Below are 18,856 nucleotides of genomic sequence, written 5' to 3'. Positions count from 1 at the left end.
AATGTTTAGTAAATTTCCCTTTTCCTAGAATTAGCCGAATTTGTTTTCTGCTGCTTATGGCTAAGACTACTAATTTAACATTAAGCTAAGTATCTTTTTCTATCATCTTAAAACACTGCTGAAATAAGACTTAACTTTAGGACCAAGTGACTTCCAAAATCTCATATACACCTGAACCTCATATGGCTTCCCCTCCTCCTTTTTACTGCAAAAATTATCAGAACACAGAAGAAATAAACCAATTCCCACTCCAGATATCTCAAATTTCATAATATATCAAACATTCAGCAGGCATGAATTGCAAAATATTTACTGTTTTTTCAGCTGCTTAGGAGGATGGTAGGAAAAATTATGTGACAGAGCAGGTGCTTTAGACATTGATATGGATGTTGTAATCAATTACCATTAATGGCAGGGGCTGCAATCCTATGAGATAGTCATTCATTCTCATAACTTTGTCTCAGTGGCAGGTGAAGAATCAAATCAAAGACAACAGAAGAGAAAGGTTAATAATAACACACATTTTAATAAGTGGTTTAATAATGGTTTAAAGACATTTCAACCATTCCCCTGTAGAGAAAGCAGATCAATATTACTATTCTCATTTTAGAGACCAAGCAGTGAGGACAAGAGACTCTTGACTCTACCATAACGCTGCAGTCATCTAACTGCATTCAGAACCCAGCAGGACAGTCTAGCTGACGTAGAGAGTTGGGAATGATGTCAAGGAACAAAGGATAAATGAAAAAACCTAGGGCTGTGCCCATGGGGTCTTCTCTCAGGGCCTCAGTGTAAGTCTGGATCTCATGCAATTAAGCCACAGGAAAGGGAAAATTCTCCCAGTGAAGGAAGATGAGAATTCATAGATAAATTCTTCAGTTCTGGCATTGGTAAAGGTTACTTTCCCACCATCATAATCCAGGGCAACCCCAATCTGCCTTGGACAGTAGGACAGGATCTGGAGGGGTTCAGGGCTAGTACATATATAAACCCCAGCTGAAGACAGCTGTAGAGTCCAGAATCCCTCCTCAGGGGTGAAGTTAAGAAATCCTCTTCTCACCACTGACTCTCTTGCCACCCCTACCACGCAGAATTTTGGCCATATTCCATTTTCCTGAGACCATTCCTCCTCCAACTCCTCACTCTCATCTCTATATCCAGGAGAACTATACCCATCAGTGATGCCTATAAACCCACCAAGATAGCTACTGCCAAACACACCTCTGGTTCCGCCCCTGTATTTCACTGCTTCTTCTTCCTCCTCCGCTCCCCACCATATCCTGTCCACTTTCACTTCCCAATACACTTTGCCCCACGTGAAGCCTTTACTGCCCAGCACTCCAGGCTCTGGATCAAATCGCTGACCATGTTGGTGTTTGTTCATCCACAAGCCAGTGAATATCATACTCTTCCCATTCGGAGACACTGAGAGGTAGCCATTGGCTGTCTGGGAATTCAGGATGATCCTCACTGTGCGGACAAGGAGACAAAGGTGTGGCATCACAAAAGAAATCAAATGAGATTTGTCCCGTAGGTTCTGGGGCCTTTATAACAATGGTGGGAGACTCCTCAGGGGACCAGGACAGAGACTGCTTTTGACCTTATGTTCATACTATTAGCAACCATATCTAGAAAATGAAGACAACACCAAGAGAAAATTTAAGGGCACAGGCAGTGTGATGAGACTTGAGAGGAAGAAAAGATAAGGACCGGATCATTGTAGCTGGGAAAATCTGGGGAAAGGTTTGTGGTACTGAACTCTGAATTCTTAGGATAAAGAATTTGGTTACATTAGTCACACAAAGACCTTTCTCTTTAAAACAGAAGAGCTGACCCATAAGTAAGAGAGCTTCACAGGAAAGCTACAATTTGGAGTAGGAGAATTTACTTTGAGGCAAATTTCAGTCACTATCCCCTACAGATACTCACTTGTCTTATATTCCAGATCCCTTATCAGTTTTCCTAGAGTAAAAGAAGAAAAGGACAGTAAGCAATTCTGACTCCACATCTTCTAGGCCAAATTCTCTTACTGTTGGCTAATATAGCTTTAAAAGGTGACAGGGCACCATGAAAGCTCAAGTGAAACAGAGAAATCAATTCAGGAGACACCAAGAGCCTGTCCAGTCTAAGGCGGTTCATGTGAGTATCCATGCCAATATCCGCTGAATCTACCTGGTGCTTCATTCAAGAGTACTTTTAGGCCTATTCCCTGTTTTTAAATTAAGTCCTAAACTTCTAGTCCTAAATCACACTATTTCTCTCCACTCTCAAAGATGCTTCTTTTAGATTAATTCTCCTAGTAGTCTTTAAATTTTTTTTAATTTAAAATTTTGGTAGAAACACCTAACATTCACCATCTTTACCATCTTGAATTGTACAGTGCATTAATGTTAAGTATATTTACACTGCTGTGCAATCAATTTCCAGAGCTCTTCCATTCTGCAAAACTGAAACTCTACACCCACAAAACAACAACTCCTCATTTCCCCCTCCCAACCTCTGGTAACCACTTTTCTACTTTCTGCTCCTATAAATTTGACTACTGTAGATACCTCATATAAATGGAATCATACAGTACTTGTCTCTTTGTGACTGGCTCATGTCAGTTAGTATAATGTCCCCAAGGTTCACCCATGTTGTACCATGTGTCAGAATTTCCTTTCTCTTTTAGGCTGAATAATATCTCACTGTCTGTGTACATCATATTCTGTTTATCCGTTCATCGTCGATGGACATTTGGTTGCTTCTTCTACCTCTTGGTTATTGTGAATAATGCTGCAATGAAAATGAGTGTGTAGATATCTCTTTGAGACCCTGCTTTTAATTCTTTGGGAAATGGGAGTGCTGGATCATATGGTAATTATATTTAGAAATTTCGAGGAAATGTCATACTGTTTCTGTCGCCTCCCAATATTCTTTTACCTCACTTTTAGATATGAAATATCGTTTTGCCAACTCTGAGACCTATTGACTGTGATTCTACTTTAGTCTAGGTAACATTCTGTCACGTGTAAAGACTCCCGGGTTTGAACTTAGTTAGATTCCCTCCCCAGTGTCCCTGTCTGGTGTGAATGACACGCACAAAAGCAAGGAATTCTGGGAAGCCCCGGCCACAATCAAAACCTAAGGAAACATTACAGAGATAGAAAGAAGGTTTTCTAGGCTCAGAACCCCTTCTTTTACCATGGAATCCTCTGAGTCCTTTCTCTAAAGAAAGAAGTTTATCTGAAAATTCTTCTGTCCGCTTTTTGATTGCAGGACTGATAGGCTTTTCAATCCAGAACTTCTTCCGGGGATATCTAGAGGGAACAGAGTCACAGTGAGAACTACTAGAGGAAAGGCATGATTTCCCACCGTCACCACAGGCTCTTGGACAAACACCAACAATGGACCAAAGGGGCGGAGCGTTAAAGCTGCATTTCCAAGTGCTCAGTTTCAACATCAGAGTCAAAGAACGACATACACAGTTCTGAATAAAGGGCCATGATCCAAGGATTCTCTACTCACCAACATATCATTCAGGTACAATATTAAAAAAGAAAGAAAGCCATTTTCTGCCTTTGAAAATCTTCAAAACATGTTACTAATACTACAACTTCTAAAGAAACCACCTGAGGATATAAACTAGACAAATTAAAATTAAGCTTTAAATATATGTTTGTTAAAAACTTTAAATTTTAAATTAAGATATAGCTGGGCAGAGATATGTAAGCTAAATACAAAATGAAAGAAATCTGAGGTCTTTATCTTATTATCAAGCAGGAGTGAATTTAAGGTAAGAAAATTAAACAGAGGGTATTTTATTACTAAGAAGATTATAACCCACAATTAAGATACAACTCTCCTTAAAGGTTATACAAAAAAAAAGCATCAAAATATAAAAAGACAAAACTCACTGCTAATAGGAATCTTTGAGTGACTTCTTTTAGTCTATGACATATCAAGAAGATAAAAAAGTAAGTATCAAAACAAAATACCTGAATAACAAAATTACTAAGGAATACCTCATAGAGATAGAGCAAATCCTATCCTAAGAACACAGAGAGTGTACCTTCTTTTCAAGTGTTTGGAACATCCAAAAAATTTACAACATACAACACAGAGAGCCTCAATAAAGTCCAAAAGGGTAGAAATGGCAACAAACTCGTCAGATCACAAGATTTAAAAACTATGAAACATAAAACTATTAGAAAAAAATCCTAGCATCTGACAGATATCCTCTTTCTTAAATCTTATGTTAAATAGCAAATCAAATTCAAAGTCTAAAAATACCTAGAAAACAATAAAATACCATATACTAGAAATTACGGCCTATGACAAAAGCAGGGCTCATAGACATACACATACAAAAACAAAATTAAAAATAGAAAAAAAAGAGAGAGAGGCAAGTAGAGGAGACAAAAGTAGAAATACAACAAAAATAAACAAAAATATTCAGAAATAAAAATTAAACTTAAGGACATTATTTGGCAAACTACATAAATACTTTTGAAAATATGAATGAAAATGGTAATTTTCCAGGATCTATAAATACTAACTATTCCAATTTAAAAATGTCAGAATGAATTTATTTTAAAAGAAAACAAAATTTTATGTTGCTTATAAAAGATACATAAAAATAACCACACAGAAAGGTTGAGAGTTAAAAGATAAAAAGTTAAATACCATGCAAACATTAATCAAAAGAAAGCTAGAATAACTGTACTAAAAGCAGATAAAATGCTTTAGGGCCAGAGGCATTACCCATTCTGTATCACCTTCCTTTCTCATATAATTATTCATCTCTAATGTCTCTGTCCAGTCTCCCCAGCCAGAATCTGGTAACCTATCTCATTACCCTCCTTTCTACCCAGTGTTTGGTCTGCAGTAAATGCTCAGTATATGCCAATAATCCTGGATGTCTCTGGGCTGATCTGTGTATTATCAAAATACCTGCCCTTGATTCTCTGTTCAGAGCTTCTGAGTACTATGTGGGTGTGATTTTGAAAATTGTCATTGTTGACTGTCTCACACACATTTCCTCAGACCCACCGTCAGAGAAATCATTATCCCTATGACCCACATAAAGTGTCCTCTTCTTATGGTCGGGCAGAAAGCAGGAAACCATCACTAACAAGCATGGAGGACAATCTGATGACAAAATGTGCTCGACAGAATACGGGGGAAGCTATGGCCAGCAGAGGCAGCTGGGAACCAGGCAGGAATAGAAAGAATGAAAGGATATTGGGTTTTAGAAACAAATATGGATTCTAAATTTTCTTTAATACTCTCCCATAATCTGTTCCCATTTCAGTTCTCCCTACACCATTAGCATCCTCACATAAGTTTCACGACAGTAATTTTTCTAGAACTCCCTCCCCCATTCCATGGAATATCTTTCAATTTACCCTTTTCAGAGAAGAACCCCTCTTCTTCCAAATAACCCCTTTCCAGTCCTTGTTAAACTAATGTAAGGTGACAGAAAGAGAAAACAAAGGGACACCTACATGGTTAAAAACAAACAAACAAAAAAGCAAGCAGCACTTACCTGCTTATTATGTCACTTGGGTCCTGGAAAGGAAGAGAACACAGACTGTCATGGAAATAAGGAGCCCAGGCGCCGGCACCATTCCCTCCCACGGGCTCGCTGGGGAATGGGTACTTGACAGGACTGTACAGAGAATTATTCTGACCAGCCTGGACCTGCTCTGTTCTCCACTGTAGTATCAGTTTATGGGGACATATGTTTCCCTTTCCTTTCTTCCATTTGAGTCTAGACCATCCCCTCCGGGAAACCTTCCTTAATCTATTAAGAATCCTCTTGTCTATCAGGTTAAGACTTAAATCTCAACCTGCCTTGGAAGCCTCTTCTCAGCTGGCCCTGTCTCATCTGCCCTGTAACTTCCTCCTCACTTAAACTGACTCCTCCAGAATTGTAGCTCCTTTCACTCTGTATACCCTTCCGATCTTCCAAATTGTCTTCCTCGGTATCTATGCTCATCTTTTTATTATCACATTCATTAGGTTTATTATCACATTCAATTATTTCAACCAATGCACATTCACCAAATGGAACGTTCAACTTCTCCTTTCTGCTAATCCAAATCTTTACATTTTCTTCAAGGCTACCATTAAGGGCCACTTCTTTCATGAAGCCTTCCCTGACTAAACCTTAGCCTTTTCCAGAATTCCTGTGGCTTCCAGTTTGACCACAAGATTTAATGTTCGATTATTTGTTGTAATTATAAATGTATAGCTCTTACTAGCTCCTTGTATGATCTGTGCATTTTGTAGTCTCCTGCCCACTGTAATTTGGGACTTAAAACCTATTGGATTTCTGTTTAACTTTTCAAAGAACTCAATAAGTGAAAATAAAACCTTGGCTCTCCTGACTCCTTGTCCGAATCTCATGCTAATGGAGAGGCTGCAAAGCAGCCTGGAGCAAGAGGACTCAGGTATAGTTCAGTTGGTCCCTCACCTGCAAAAGTTCAAGTGCTGGCTGCTGAGCCTTCTTCTCTAACTCAGAAATCAAGGTTCCAAGCCGGACCACCTCTTCAGAGCCCCTGGTGACATGGCTGTTCTTCCCTTCAGTGAGCTCTTGCTCCATCCCCTCCAGCCACTCCAACAGGTACTGCTCCCTTTCTCTCAGGAACTGATGGCCCTGTTCAAACACTGATGCTATGTCTTGCTTGTGGCTCTGGAATTTTGCCTAGAGTAAAGGCAGAAAGAGAAAGAGGATTTCCTCCGAGAGGCTAGGAAACACCAGAACATTTGTGAGATCTGGGGGTAAGTTCAGAACAAAAATCCCTTCCATCATACCCTCCTTCTCCCCATCCTTCAATATGCCCCTCCTCCCCTACACTCACTCCCACCACACACATATGGACACAGAACATTTGCTTGTGACTTCTCTTACCAGCAGGGCCTGAATCTCATCTTCTCCCGTAGACTGAAAATTCTGAATCCTGTCTCTGTCTCCCTTCAGAATCTTCAGATGGTTTAGGATTTTACCCTATGGAAATAAACACAAATAATCTCAAGATGAAGATGAAAATGCCCTAAATAAGAAAGATGCAAAATGACCCCAGAGTGAAATCAGATAGTGTTTGACCTTATATAGTTTAATAGTCATGTGGAATAGTTTCCTTCCTAGTTAATGAAGAAGAAACAAAGTGAGTGCTGTTAGCCTAGAGCAGTTTCTCAGAAATGAGATAGAACACACATTACACTTACTCAGTGCTGAATGTCAATTACATCTTCATAAAGCTGAAAGAAAAAATTAAGTGAAATAAAGTAATAAATAATATTAATACAACCACTCAGACTTACAGTATAGTTTTTATTTATATTTACACTGTCTCTTTCTACCACAAATACAGACAATTTATATTAAAATTAATTAATAACAGAAATAAAAAAAGAAAATCAATACAAAAAGTGAAGGAAAGTATATCTATATTAACTCCAAATTATTGAGAGAATGACTAAATTGGTTTTAAGATTCCTGTCAGCTATGGAGAAAGGGAAAACAATGAATCATATAATTCTTTAGCAGACAGGAAGAAATATACTAGTACCTCAGAAAAAGTACTTTCCCTGAGATTAAATTCTGAAAGAAAATTTTTATAAGAGATTATATACAGGACGCAATATTCTTAAAAATGTTTTTATAAAACGTATGTGCTGGAAACACCCAATTTGAAGCTCTGGATCAAGAGGGCTGATGCCCTACACTGCAGGTTGAGACCTGATCCAAGTGCTTTAGAAACTAAAACATCAAGGCAATGGGATACACTCATTATTATAAAAGATATGAAAACAAACCAGCTTTATTATCTAAATTCAAAGGGTAATGCTTTGCCAAGAACTTCCCCCGCAAAAGAATTTGAACCTGATACCTGTTAGGATGGCTATTATTAAAAAACAAAATACCAAAATAAAAACAAAAAAAGATAGCAAGAATTGGTGAGGATGTGACAAAAAGGAAACTCTGGTACTCTGTTGATGGGAATGTAAACTGGCACAGCCAGTATGGAAAACATGGATGTTTCTCAAAAAATTAAAAATAGAACTACCACATGATCCAGCAATCCCACTTTTAGATATTTATCCAAAGTAACTAAAATCGGGATCTTGAAGAGATACTTGTACTTCCATGTTCACTGCAGCATTATTCTCAATTGCCAAGATATGGAAACAACCTAAATGTCCAATGGATGAGTGGATAAAGACAATAGAATATTGAGCAACAGAATATTACTCAGCCTTTAAAAAGAAGGAGATCCTGCCATTTGCAACAACATAGATGGACCTGGAAGACATGATGCTAAGTGAAATAAGCCAGACATGAAAGACAAATACTGTATAATCTCATTTATATGAGGAATCTAAAAACAGTCAAACTCATAGAAGAGGAATGTAGAATGGTTGTTACCAGTAGCTGCAGGGGAGGGAAAAGGGAGGTGATGGTCAAATGGTAAAAGTTTCAGTTATGCAAGATAAATAAATTCTGAAGATCTACTCTACAGCATAGTCCTTAAAGATAACAACACTGTATTGTATACTTAAATTTGCTAACAGGATAGATCTCATTACACATAAACCCACACACAATAACACAATAATAATAACAAAACAGGTGTGAGGAAACTTTGGGTGGGATGGATATGTCTGTGGCCTTGATGGCAGTGACGGTTTCACAGGTGAATACTTATCCCCAAACTTATCAAGTTGTATACATTAAATATGTACTTTTTACATGTCAATCACATCTCAATAAAGTATTTATTTAAAAAAATGTGGACCTTGTCCTGACGGTACCATAGAACTTTTTTGGCTACAAGAACGGAGCAGGGATCCAGCAAGATTCTTACCCGATAAGGCTGTGCAGCCTTCTCCAGGAGAACGGCAGCATGGTGCCTGTGCTCCCGGGACTCCCGACACATAACACACAGTATCTGCTGGTCATCCTTGCAGTAGTAATGGAGCTTCTCCAAATGCTGCCCACACAGCTTCTCTGCTCTTTGCTCAGATGGCCTTTCCTCTCTGGGCTGTCTCTCCTCATCTACTTTCATCCTCCAGATGTTCTCCACTAGGCTGGCCATCTGCCACACGTGGCGGATATTCTCTTTCTTAAAGGCTGTCTTGCAGAGAGAACAATATAATGGCTGCCGAGCAGACTCACAGACCTTAATGATGCAGTGGTAGCAGAAGACATGACCACAGTCAATGGTTACAGGGTCTCTCAAGTAGTCAAGACAGATCGAGCACAGCACCTCGTCCTCCAGGTTTCTCAGAGGAGAGGTAGCAGCCATGGTAGCCATGCTCAAACCCTGCAGAATGTTTCTTCTCAAAGCACAGAATGACTTTCTAGGAAGACATACAGGAAAACAGAAATTGTGAGTTTAATCAACATCAAGATGGAACCCAGAAGAAAATAGTTTTTATGTTCAGATTGCTTCTAATCTTTTTCCTCCAAATCCAAAGTTCCTTCCAGAGCACTAGTCAGAATAGATTTCAGCCTCCAAAGTTAAATGGGTATTATTTTCAGGTAACTAGCTCTGCTGTAAACATTTTAAAAGGTATTTATACATGTAGTTAAGTAGAGGATGTTCTAGAAGATAATGGGAAAGTAAATCCCCAATAAAGTCTAAAATTTCCCTCTTAGTAGATCAGCTCAGTAAAAAAAAATATTTGTTGTAAATAATTCAATAGTAGAGAATAAGAATTGCAAAAATTTAGGGCTGTATTTGAAAACTCATCTGAGAACATCAGAGTTAGATTACTAGAAATGGCTACATTCAATCATAGGTCTGCTATTCATACGCTGTCTGGAAAACATCATGATGTTTTAAGCTAATAGTTTTCAAACATTTTTTGGACCATCACAGTGAGAAATGAATTCACATCCCAGTCTAACATACCTGCACGTGCATATACACACACCTAAAATACAAGTTCTGTTAAATACTATTTATTCTTTATTATATGTAATACACTGATTTTTAAAAATTGCAGTCCAGTTTCTGTTTGTTTTGTTTGTTTGTTTGTTTTGTTTTTTGTTTTCCAAGAAAGCAAAGAGAGGATTTATTAAGCAATAGTACACTCTCAAGGGGAGAGCAGGTAGACTCAGTGCAGTCCATTTTTAAAATGTTGGTTTTAACCCACAAAATTGATGTCATAATACAAGGTATTGCTATCTATACTTTGAAAAACACTGATTTAAACCACACCAACTTTATCACTAACCCCGACCTCTACCCAGGAATGCAAACTCTAGGAAGCTACAAAGGCCTCCTGTATCACCACTTGAATAGCACCTTAAATTCACATCTCCAATTTTCCTCATTGTTCCTATTCCTCAGTAAAAAGTACCAACAACTATCCCATTACTCAAGCCAAAACCTAGATGTGATTTAAGACACTTCATTTTCTTTCACTACCACCTCCTGTATCTGGTCACTGAATTAAACAATACAATATCTGAAATAAAATTTTCACTGCATAGCCTTAACAGCAGAATGTAGATGACAGGAAAAAATAGCCAGCGAACTTGAAGACAGTGTAATAAAAATTATCAAATCTTAATAATAGAGCAACAGAAGAATTTTTTAAAAGCAGGAACTCTGTGACCTGTGAAATATCAAAAGGTCTAACTTTTATGTCATTAGAGTCCCAGAGGAGGGAAAGAAACTGGTAAAGAAAAAAAAATATTTAGAGAAAAAAAATGGCTGAAAATTTCTCAAATACGGCAAAAGACATAGATTTATAGATTTAAGAAGGTCAGCAAATGCCAAAGAGAATAACTTTAAGGAAAACCACCCCCCCATACATCATAAACAAATTGCTGCAAACCAAAGACAAGGGAAACAATCTCAAAAGCAATCGGAAGAAAATAACACATCAAAATGAGGGGAATAACAATTCAAATGTTAGTTTCTCATTAGAAACCACAGGGCCCAACAAGACAGTTGCTACTTCAAAAGTGAAACATGAAAAATTAAGGGACATGAAAAATGACAAGGAACATGAAATTTTACATGTTCATGGAAATTACAAGGAACATGAAAAATTAAGGAAATAAGACATCACCAAATCCTGCAAAAAATGAAACCAAAAGGCATAGAGATCTGTAATTTACTCAATAAAGAATTCAAAATAGCTGTTTTAGGAAACCCAATGAGTTACTAGAAAACCTAGAAAGACAATTCAGTGAAATAAGAAAAACATGTACAAAAAATGAGAAATTTAACAAAGAGACAGAAATCATAAAAAGGAACTAAGCAGAAATTCTAGAGCTGAAGAAATCAGTGAATGAAATGAAAAATGCAATAGAGAACATCAACATCATAATAAATCAAACACAAGAATCAATGAGTTAGAGGATAGAAACTTCAAAACAAGCCAGTCAGAAGAGAAATAAATGAGTGAAGATAGCCTACATGATCTATGAGACACCATCAAAAGAAACAAAATCTGAATCATTGAGGTTCCAGAAGGAGAAGAGAGCGAGATGGACACAGAAAAACTATTTAGAGAAATAATGGCTAAAATTTTCCCAAACCTGGGAGAAATTTGAACATTCAAGTTGATGAGGCTATCACCCCATTATTTCAATCTGAAATGATCTTCTCCAAGATATATTATAATAAAACTATCAAAAATATAAGACAAAGACAGAATCCTAAAATCAGCAAGAAAAAACAATACTGTAAACAACAAAGGTACCCCCATTGGGCTTTCGGTGGATTTCTTAGCAGAAAACCTACAGGCCAGGAATCCCACTTCTGGGTATATATTCAAAGGAAATGAAAACAGGATATTGAAGAGATATATGCACTCCCAAGTTCACTGCAGCATTATTCACAATAGCCAAGATATAGAAACAACTTAGTATCTATTTATGAATAAGTGGATAATGATGTGAGACATATATATATGTATATACACACACACACACAAACATACACACACACACACACACACACACGTAGGAATACTATTCAGCCATAAGAAAGAAGGAAATCTTGCAATTTGTGACAACGTGGATGGACCTCAAGGGCATTAACTACACTAAATGAAATAATCAGACAGAGAAAGACAGATACTACATGATATCACATGGAATCTAACCCCCCCCCCAAAAAAACCACAGAGAAATAGAAAATAGAATTGTGGTTACCAGGGGCTAGGAAAGTGGGGGAAATGGGAAGATGTTGGTGAATAGGTACAAACTTCCAACCAGAAGATAAATAAGTTCTAGGAATCTAATGCACTGCATTGTGATTATAGGTAGCAGTACTGTATTGTGTACTTAAAAATTGCTAAGAGAGTAGATTTTAAATATTCTCACCACAAAAAAAAAATGGTAATTATGTGATGTGACGGAGGTGTTAGCTAACACAAAGGTAGTAATCATACTGTAATATATGTGTTTCAAATTAACACGTTGTACACTTTAAACATCCACAATGTTATATATCAATTATATCTCAATAAAGTTTGGGGGGGGGAAGGAAAGAAGAAAATTCTACAAAAAGTAAGCAGAACTAATAAATAAGTTTAACAAAGCCCCTGGATACAGGGTCAGTATTTTAAAAATTAGCTGTTTGTCAATATACACAAATAAATGAACAACTGAAGATTGAAAATTTTAAAAACAGTACCATCTACAACAATACCATAAAACATGAAACACTTAGGTATAAATCTTACAAAATATGTGTAGGATCTCTATGCTTTAAGCTGAAATGTTTTTTTAAAACATGAAAGAAATCAAAGAAGATGTAAAAAAAGGTAAAATATACTACATTAATGGATTGGAAGACTCAATATTCTTAAGATATTATGTTAAACCTTGGAAAGTCCAAGGGGACACCACTGTAGAGCTGTTCTTAGGGCATCAATTGGCCTTAACCTAGCCATGAAGCTCCCCTCCACCACCACCACCATCACCCCCAATAAAGGTGTATAATAATAAGAAACGCTACATCCCAGAGGACTGCAGAAATGATTCAGTGAGATCAGGTAAATAAATGAAAATCACTTTCCAAAGCAAAATGCCGTATAGAATGCTGGTTATTATTTCCATACCAAGAAATCGAAACTAACATTTCATTTTTAGCTGCCATCCTGAGCCTCATATGGACCCTGCTTTGACCTTCTCTTTTCCCTCTTCTTGGCGGTGAACGCACTGTCACAGCGCCTGGTCCACCCCACGCTCAGCCCTCGAGCCCAGCCCCGCACTCACTCGGGCCGCCTGCCGCCGCGTAATCACCGGAGAGGCCTGTCACTAGGCTCTGCTGGAGCCTCTGCGACAACTGCGGGCCTTTCTGGGCAACTCGGCCCTGTCTGCGCCTCCAGGACCCAGCCCCTCGGCCCCGCCTCTTGGCTCCTCGGGAAAGGCCTCCACCAGGCAGCCCAAGGGCTGTAGCCGTTGCTCGTTGCTGGGGACTCACGCGTCCACGGTCCTGCCCCTCGCGCCCAAGTCGGCTGGGGAAACTGAAGGCCCGGCGTCACCACGGGGATTCACCAGCTACGGATGCTTTTGAGATAATTTGTACCGTGTTGTGATCCTCAGCAATTCCGTCAGGCAGGACACAAAGACACTAGCTGTCCCAGCTTACAAATCAGTCAGAGCAAGGAAGGCAACGCAGCCAAGACCAACTGGCCAAGATGGCGGCCCCCACTCTGACCAGGTCCCTGCCGGCCGCCTGGGCCGAGCCCTATGGTTGCCCGGCAACATGGGGCACCGATTCTCCCAGGCAGGCCTCTAGTTTCCCGGACCTAAAGGTGGAGATTTTACTCTCTGTACTAGGGGGTTCAGCCATCCAGAGTCAGGTGCTTCTGCCATTTTCACCACTAATTTGCTTTCGCCCTTTTGAAAATCCCAAGTGCTCCACTCCACCTCCAACCTCAGTCTTTTAGAGAGGTTGTGGACCACTGGAGTTCCACCAATCTGGACAGCCATACTCATTGGTAATCCAGAATTCTTCGATTATTTTCCCTAGAGGAATGTGTAAGGTCTTGGCAACTCTTCATGTGACACCAGGCACCCCATTATTTTTTACTTCAGACTAGGCATACATGTTGCCAAAGTGCACAGTCACATACAACCAACCAATCAAATCTGAATCCCCAAACCAAATAGGAGCACAAAAGATGAAAAAGATCCCAGTAGCTGTGAAAAACATTTCTGCATGGAACTTACATCTGTACTGCTGCTAGGCCAGACAGGTTATTAGGATCATTACCTTTGAGCCCAAAAGTCTTTGCACCACAGAAGCCTCTAATGCATCCTCCCAACATTTTGCAATGTCCAGAGACAATTCTGGTTGTCACCCTGGAGGAGAGAGTGCTACTGGCATCTAGTGGGTAGAGATCGGAAAGGTTGCTGACATCCAATGCACAGAATAATCCCTATACAATAAAATGCCATAGTGCCGAGATTGAGAAATCCTGTTCTAATGGATGTAGAGGATATAGCCCCAAGTATCCAACTTCAACAGTTACTTGCTCTTCTTTCATTTTTTCATGTGTATAATCATTCACACATGGATGGTTATACACATGAAAAAATGAAAAGAAGTGACATATTTTACAGCAGAGGAAATGTGAAAATGGACTTATGCCCATGGAATTCACTGATGTTAATGTCCCAGCATCTAGAAGAAGCAGGCTTTGTGAAATGGAGCAATGGTCTACTCTGAGGCTCACTTACAGCATCAACTGGGAGACAACCTCCTAAGAGGTTAGGATGCTATCCCACAGGAAGCAATATGGGCATTAAACCAGTGGCCAATTGTATTTGTTTCCTACTGGTGCTGTTAACAAATGACCACAAACTTTATGGCTTAAAAGAACACAAATTTATTCTCTTCTGGAGGCCAGAAGTCCAACATGAGTATGGAGAGTTCAGCTCAGCGACTCCATGGTATTGCTGCCCATATTGCTGCCTCAGTATCTATTTTGTTTGGCCAAGCAGCCTGCAGGGACCTTAAACTGACCTTAGCCCCCTCACACAACCACATGCCCTAGATAACAGCCCACAGAATCACAAGCAAATGTAAGTCCTGATACGCTTTCCCTAACAGCCCCTAATCAACAGTCTCCCTTGCCTCCCAGAACCACTCCCTTGTGCGGCCCTTAGATAAGACCTCCATGAAGCTTACCAATACCTGATCTATTTGGTTTGAATTGACAAACTGGGCCTTGACCTGGGATCCTAATAAAGGCAGGGCCCCCAGGTCCTGCTTCTCACTCTGCACTCTCTCTTGAACTTCCTCTGTGGCCCCTTGAGGCACGCTTTGTACCTCCTCCAGGACCTGTGAGCGATAAACTTCCCCATTTCCATTTCTGGTGTGTGTGGTCTATTGTTGAGCCATGCTCACCATCTAGCACTCTGTGCTCTACTTAACAAATGTTAATTTAACAGTTATAACAATGAGTCTTATGGGACCAAAATCAAGATGTCAGTAGGGCTGGTTACTTCTGAAGACTCAGGGGAGGAGCCATGTCCTTGCCTTTTTCAGATTCTGGTGGCCACCAATTTGGCTTGTGGCTCCTTCCCCCATCTTGAAAGTACATCATTTCAGTTTTCACTTCTTTTCTGTCGTCTAGTTTTATTCTGCCTCTGTCTTATAAGAATACTTGTGTGTACACTTAAGGCCTACCTGGATAATCCAAGATATTCTCATCATCTCAAGATCCTTAACTTAATCACATCTACAAAGTTCCATTTGTCATATAAGGAGACATCTACAGGGTCTGGGGATTACCGTATGAATATCTTTGAAGCCAATTATTCAGCCTACCCACTCTCCACCCTCTGGCTCCCCCAAATTCATGTCCATTCCCAAAGCAAAATGTCTTCCCCCAGTAGAATGTAAGCTCCACTGAAATTTTTGTCTTGTTCACTGCTAGAGCCCCAGCATCTATAAAAGTGCTTGGCACAAAGTAGATGCTTAACAAGTATTGGTGAATGAATAAATGGATAGAATGTATGATTAGAAAGCAGGGGAGGTTCTAGCTCAGTGGTAGAATGCATGCTTAACATTCAGGAGGTCCTGGGTTCAATCCCCAGTACTGTGACTTTAAATAAATAAATAAAGCTAATTATCCTCCAAAATTAAAAAAAAAAAAAAGTGTATGATTAAAGCTGGCAGTGCAAAGCAGTGGGGAATTGAGGGGCTATGCAGTAGATGGTCCTGAGATAATTAGATAACCATCAAGAAAAGAGAAACAAATGTACATCTTACTCCAAACATAAAAATCAATTAGCCCAGCTATATTAAAGGCTTAAATTTGAAAGGTAATACTTTTAAATGTTTAGAAAATAATATTCAAGATTATTTATGATCTTGGGACAGGGCAGGATTTAGCAAACTCGATCCAGAGTTCAAAACGTAAAGATTGATAAATTCAGCTACTTTAGAATGGAGAACTTCTCTTATGGTGTTGAAAGACATCATCAAGATAAGCCAGAAACTCTAAGATATTTGTAACATACATAATCAACAAAGAATTAGTGACCACAATATATGAAAAAACAAATATTTCCCATAAATCCATAAGAAAAATTTAAAAACAGTCTAATAGAAAAATGGATAAAAGACATATATGGCATTATACAGAAGGAGACATACAAATGGAAAAAAGAAAAAGAAAAATGAAAAATGTTTATCCTCATTAATAATCAGGAAAATGCAAACTAAAACTAAAATGTGATAATATTTCACACCTAACAGGTTGGCAAAGAGTTGAAAGCCTGACATTATCAAGTGATGCTGAGATGTGGTTCAATGGGAACTTTATCCAGCCATGGAGGAAGGGTAAGTAATATAACCTCTGGGAAACAGTCTTGCCTCACTTAGTAACACAATGAATATGCACATTCTAAGACTCAGAAATTCCTCTCTTGGTCACATACACTAAAAAGTCTTTGTAGGTTTTGCAAGGGGATACATGAATGAGAATGTTTATAACAGCATTATCCATAATAGCAAAAAGCTGGAGACAAACCAAATTCCAGGAACAGTAGAATGGAGAAAAAAAAAGTAGACTGTTCATATTTGAAATACTACAGAGCAGTGAAAATGAATGAGCCAAAGCTAAATACATCAAGATGGTGAATCTCAAAAACAAAGACAAGTCACAGAAGAACACATACAGTATGATTCCATGTATAGAAGGTTCAAAAACTGGCAAAACTAGGTAATGTACTGTTCAGGGATATCTACATGTGTAACACAATTATAAAGAAAAGCTAAGGAATGATTATCACAAAAAAGCAATTGATGCTTACCTTTAGAGGAGAGAGGATGATACACCTGTTAAGGGCACACAGTGAAAGATGATGGAAATGTCTGATTTCCTAGAATGAGAGATGAATGCAAGTGTCTACTATATAATAATAATATTATTATTTTAAAATGCATGTATGCATTATATATACTCTTTTGAACATATGATATATTTCATAGTTTGAAAGGGAGGAAAGGAAATGAAGAGATTAAATAAAGATTTTCCAGTTATGGGGAACAGAGAAATGGGGGTGGGGTTAGCTAAGCAAAATCCTTGAAAAAGTTATGGTATCAAGTGGGCTTTTTTATGGGAGATATTATAATATGTGTGTATACTCATTAGAATAGGTCAGTGAAAAGGTAAAAAATGATGACGCAGGAGATGGGATACTACAGATGCACATAGTCTTTGAAGAAACAGAGGGGATGGGATCTGGCCCTGCTAGTGAAGGTGCAAACGTGGCTCGGTCGATGGCAGGGAAGATGCCATCAAGATGGTGCTGCCAGAGGAGAACCTTCTGGAAACCTTACCTCTAGAATTTAGTGGAAATCTGCCCTCTGGAACTTCCCAGAAATCCACCATCTTGGGTGCAGGAGAAAACTGTTCACATTGGGGACGCTAAAATATGAAACCTCCCCAGGGGGTTACCTAGGGAGCTACTGGCGCTGTTTGTTGATGACCACTATGCATTGTAGAAGCTGGACGCTAAGAAAGTTTCTGGTGCTTCAGAAGCCGGTGCTGGAAAAGCCAAGCGCTAGCTGCAGGAGTCTGGCAAGGACGGCACCAGAACCCGGAAGCAAAATCGGTTTTTACCCCTGCAATGACTCTCTGGTGCCCTCTACCGACAAAGCTCAGTGCCTGCTGGCAAAGTAAAAATAAAGGGCGCAGATCCATTATGGGAACCAAGAAACATAAATCCACAATCAACGCAATGGGAAAGGCGTGATATGGGGATAATGGGTATTATCTCAACGGGGAAGGTGTCATCAGGCTGACAATACCTGAACCTTCCATCACACTCGCAGTCACTAAAAGTGGGATCATATACCCCTCACATGCTGCAATCGGTACACAGCAGCACTTATGAAATATTTCTCGCCTTAAAAAATGGGACCCCCGAAGTATATTTAAAAACAGCAACAACAAGGAGCTCAAATCTGATAACACCTCTAGAGCTAACTACTCGTTACAAGGAATACAAGGACAGAGAAACAAGTTGATTGATGCTGAGGAAATCAGACAAATTCAGAATGTGGAATATTTTACGGAATAAATGAACTGATTTCTGTAACAAAATAATAGCATGAAACTAAAGGGAGAGTAGATTGCTGTAACTAAAAGGATTAAAAGACATAATAATAAAATGCAATGTATTGTCAAAGTATAATTTTCAAAAACTTGAAAATGATGGAGCCTCTAGGAAATCTCCCCATTGAGGACCCTGGGAACCCAAGTTCCCGCTCGCTTTTTGGCCTCTGTGGTTTCTGAAGCCAGCGCTGAAGAGGGAAACAGCCCAGACACAAGGTCTTGGAACTTCGGTTTCCCCTTCTGTTGAATGGGGACAATAATGCCTGCC

The 18,856-nt window shown here is 39.0% G+C and overlaps 1 protein-coding gene across 3 annotated transcripts; it reads right to left on the bottom strand.

The window, feature by feature from the left end:
- Positions 1–501: 501 nt before the first annotated feature.
- On the bottom strand, positions 502–18,085 carry LOC105101152 (tripartite motif-containing protein 26). Of its 3 annotated transcripts, none has more exons than XM_010994257.3 (9): positions 17,811–18,085; positions 17,282–17,350; positions 8,853–9,348; positions 6,896–6,991; positions 6,458–6,688; positions 5,528–5,550; positions 3,184–3,299; positions 1,930–1,962; positions 502–1,470 (listed from the first exon to the last, which is right to left on the bottom strand). In XM_010994257.3, the coding sequence occupies exons 3-9, from the start codon at positions 9,300–9,302 to the stop codon at positions 779–781; spliced, it is 1,641 nt and encodes a 546-aa protein (XP_010992559.3). In that variant the 5' UTR covers positions 9,303–9,348; positions 17,282–17,350; positions 17,811–18,085; the 3' UTR covers positions 502–778. The 3 variants fall into 3 exon arrangements, with proteins under 3 accessions (XP_010992559.3, XP_064332336.1, XP_064332337.1); XM_064476266.1 differs by having other exon boundaries at positions 17,929–18,085; XM_064476267.1 differs by lacking the exon at positions 1,930–1,962.
- Positions 18,086–18,856: the final 771 nt, after the last annotated feature.

Source organism: Camelus dromedarius, chromosome 19, assembly GCF_036321535.1.
Source record: "Camelus dromedarius isolate mCamDro1 chromosome 19, mCamDro1.pat, whole genome shotgun sequence".
NCBI lineage: Eukaryota > Metazoa > Chordata > Mammalia > Artiodactyla > Camelidae > Camelus > Camelus dromedarius.
This window is presented reverse-complemented; position numbering and strand designations above follow the sequence as displayed.

What these genes read in the sequence shown, in the direction of transcription:
- LOC105101152 (XM_010994257.3), bottom strand. Translation starts at nt 9,302, where the DNA reads ATGGCTACCATGGCTGCTACCTCTCCTCTGAGAAACCTGGAGGACGAG. An exon ending in ATGAGATTCAGGCCCTGCTG is followed by an intron (nt 6,689 to 6,895) that starts GTAAGAGAAGTC and finishes CCTTTACTCTAG; the next exon opens with GCAAAATTCCAGAGCCACAA. An exon ending in CAGCACTTGAACTTTTGCAG is followed by an intron (nt 5,551 to 6,457) that starts GTGAGGGACCAA and finishes CTTCCTTTCCAG; the next exon opens with GACCCAAGTGACATAATAAG.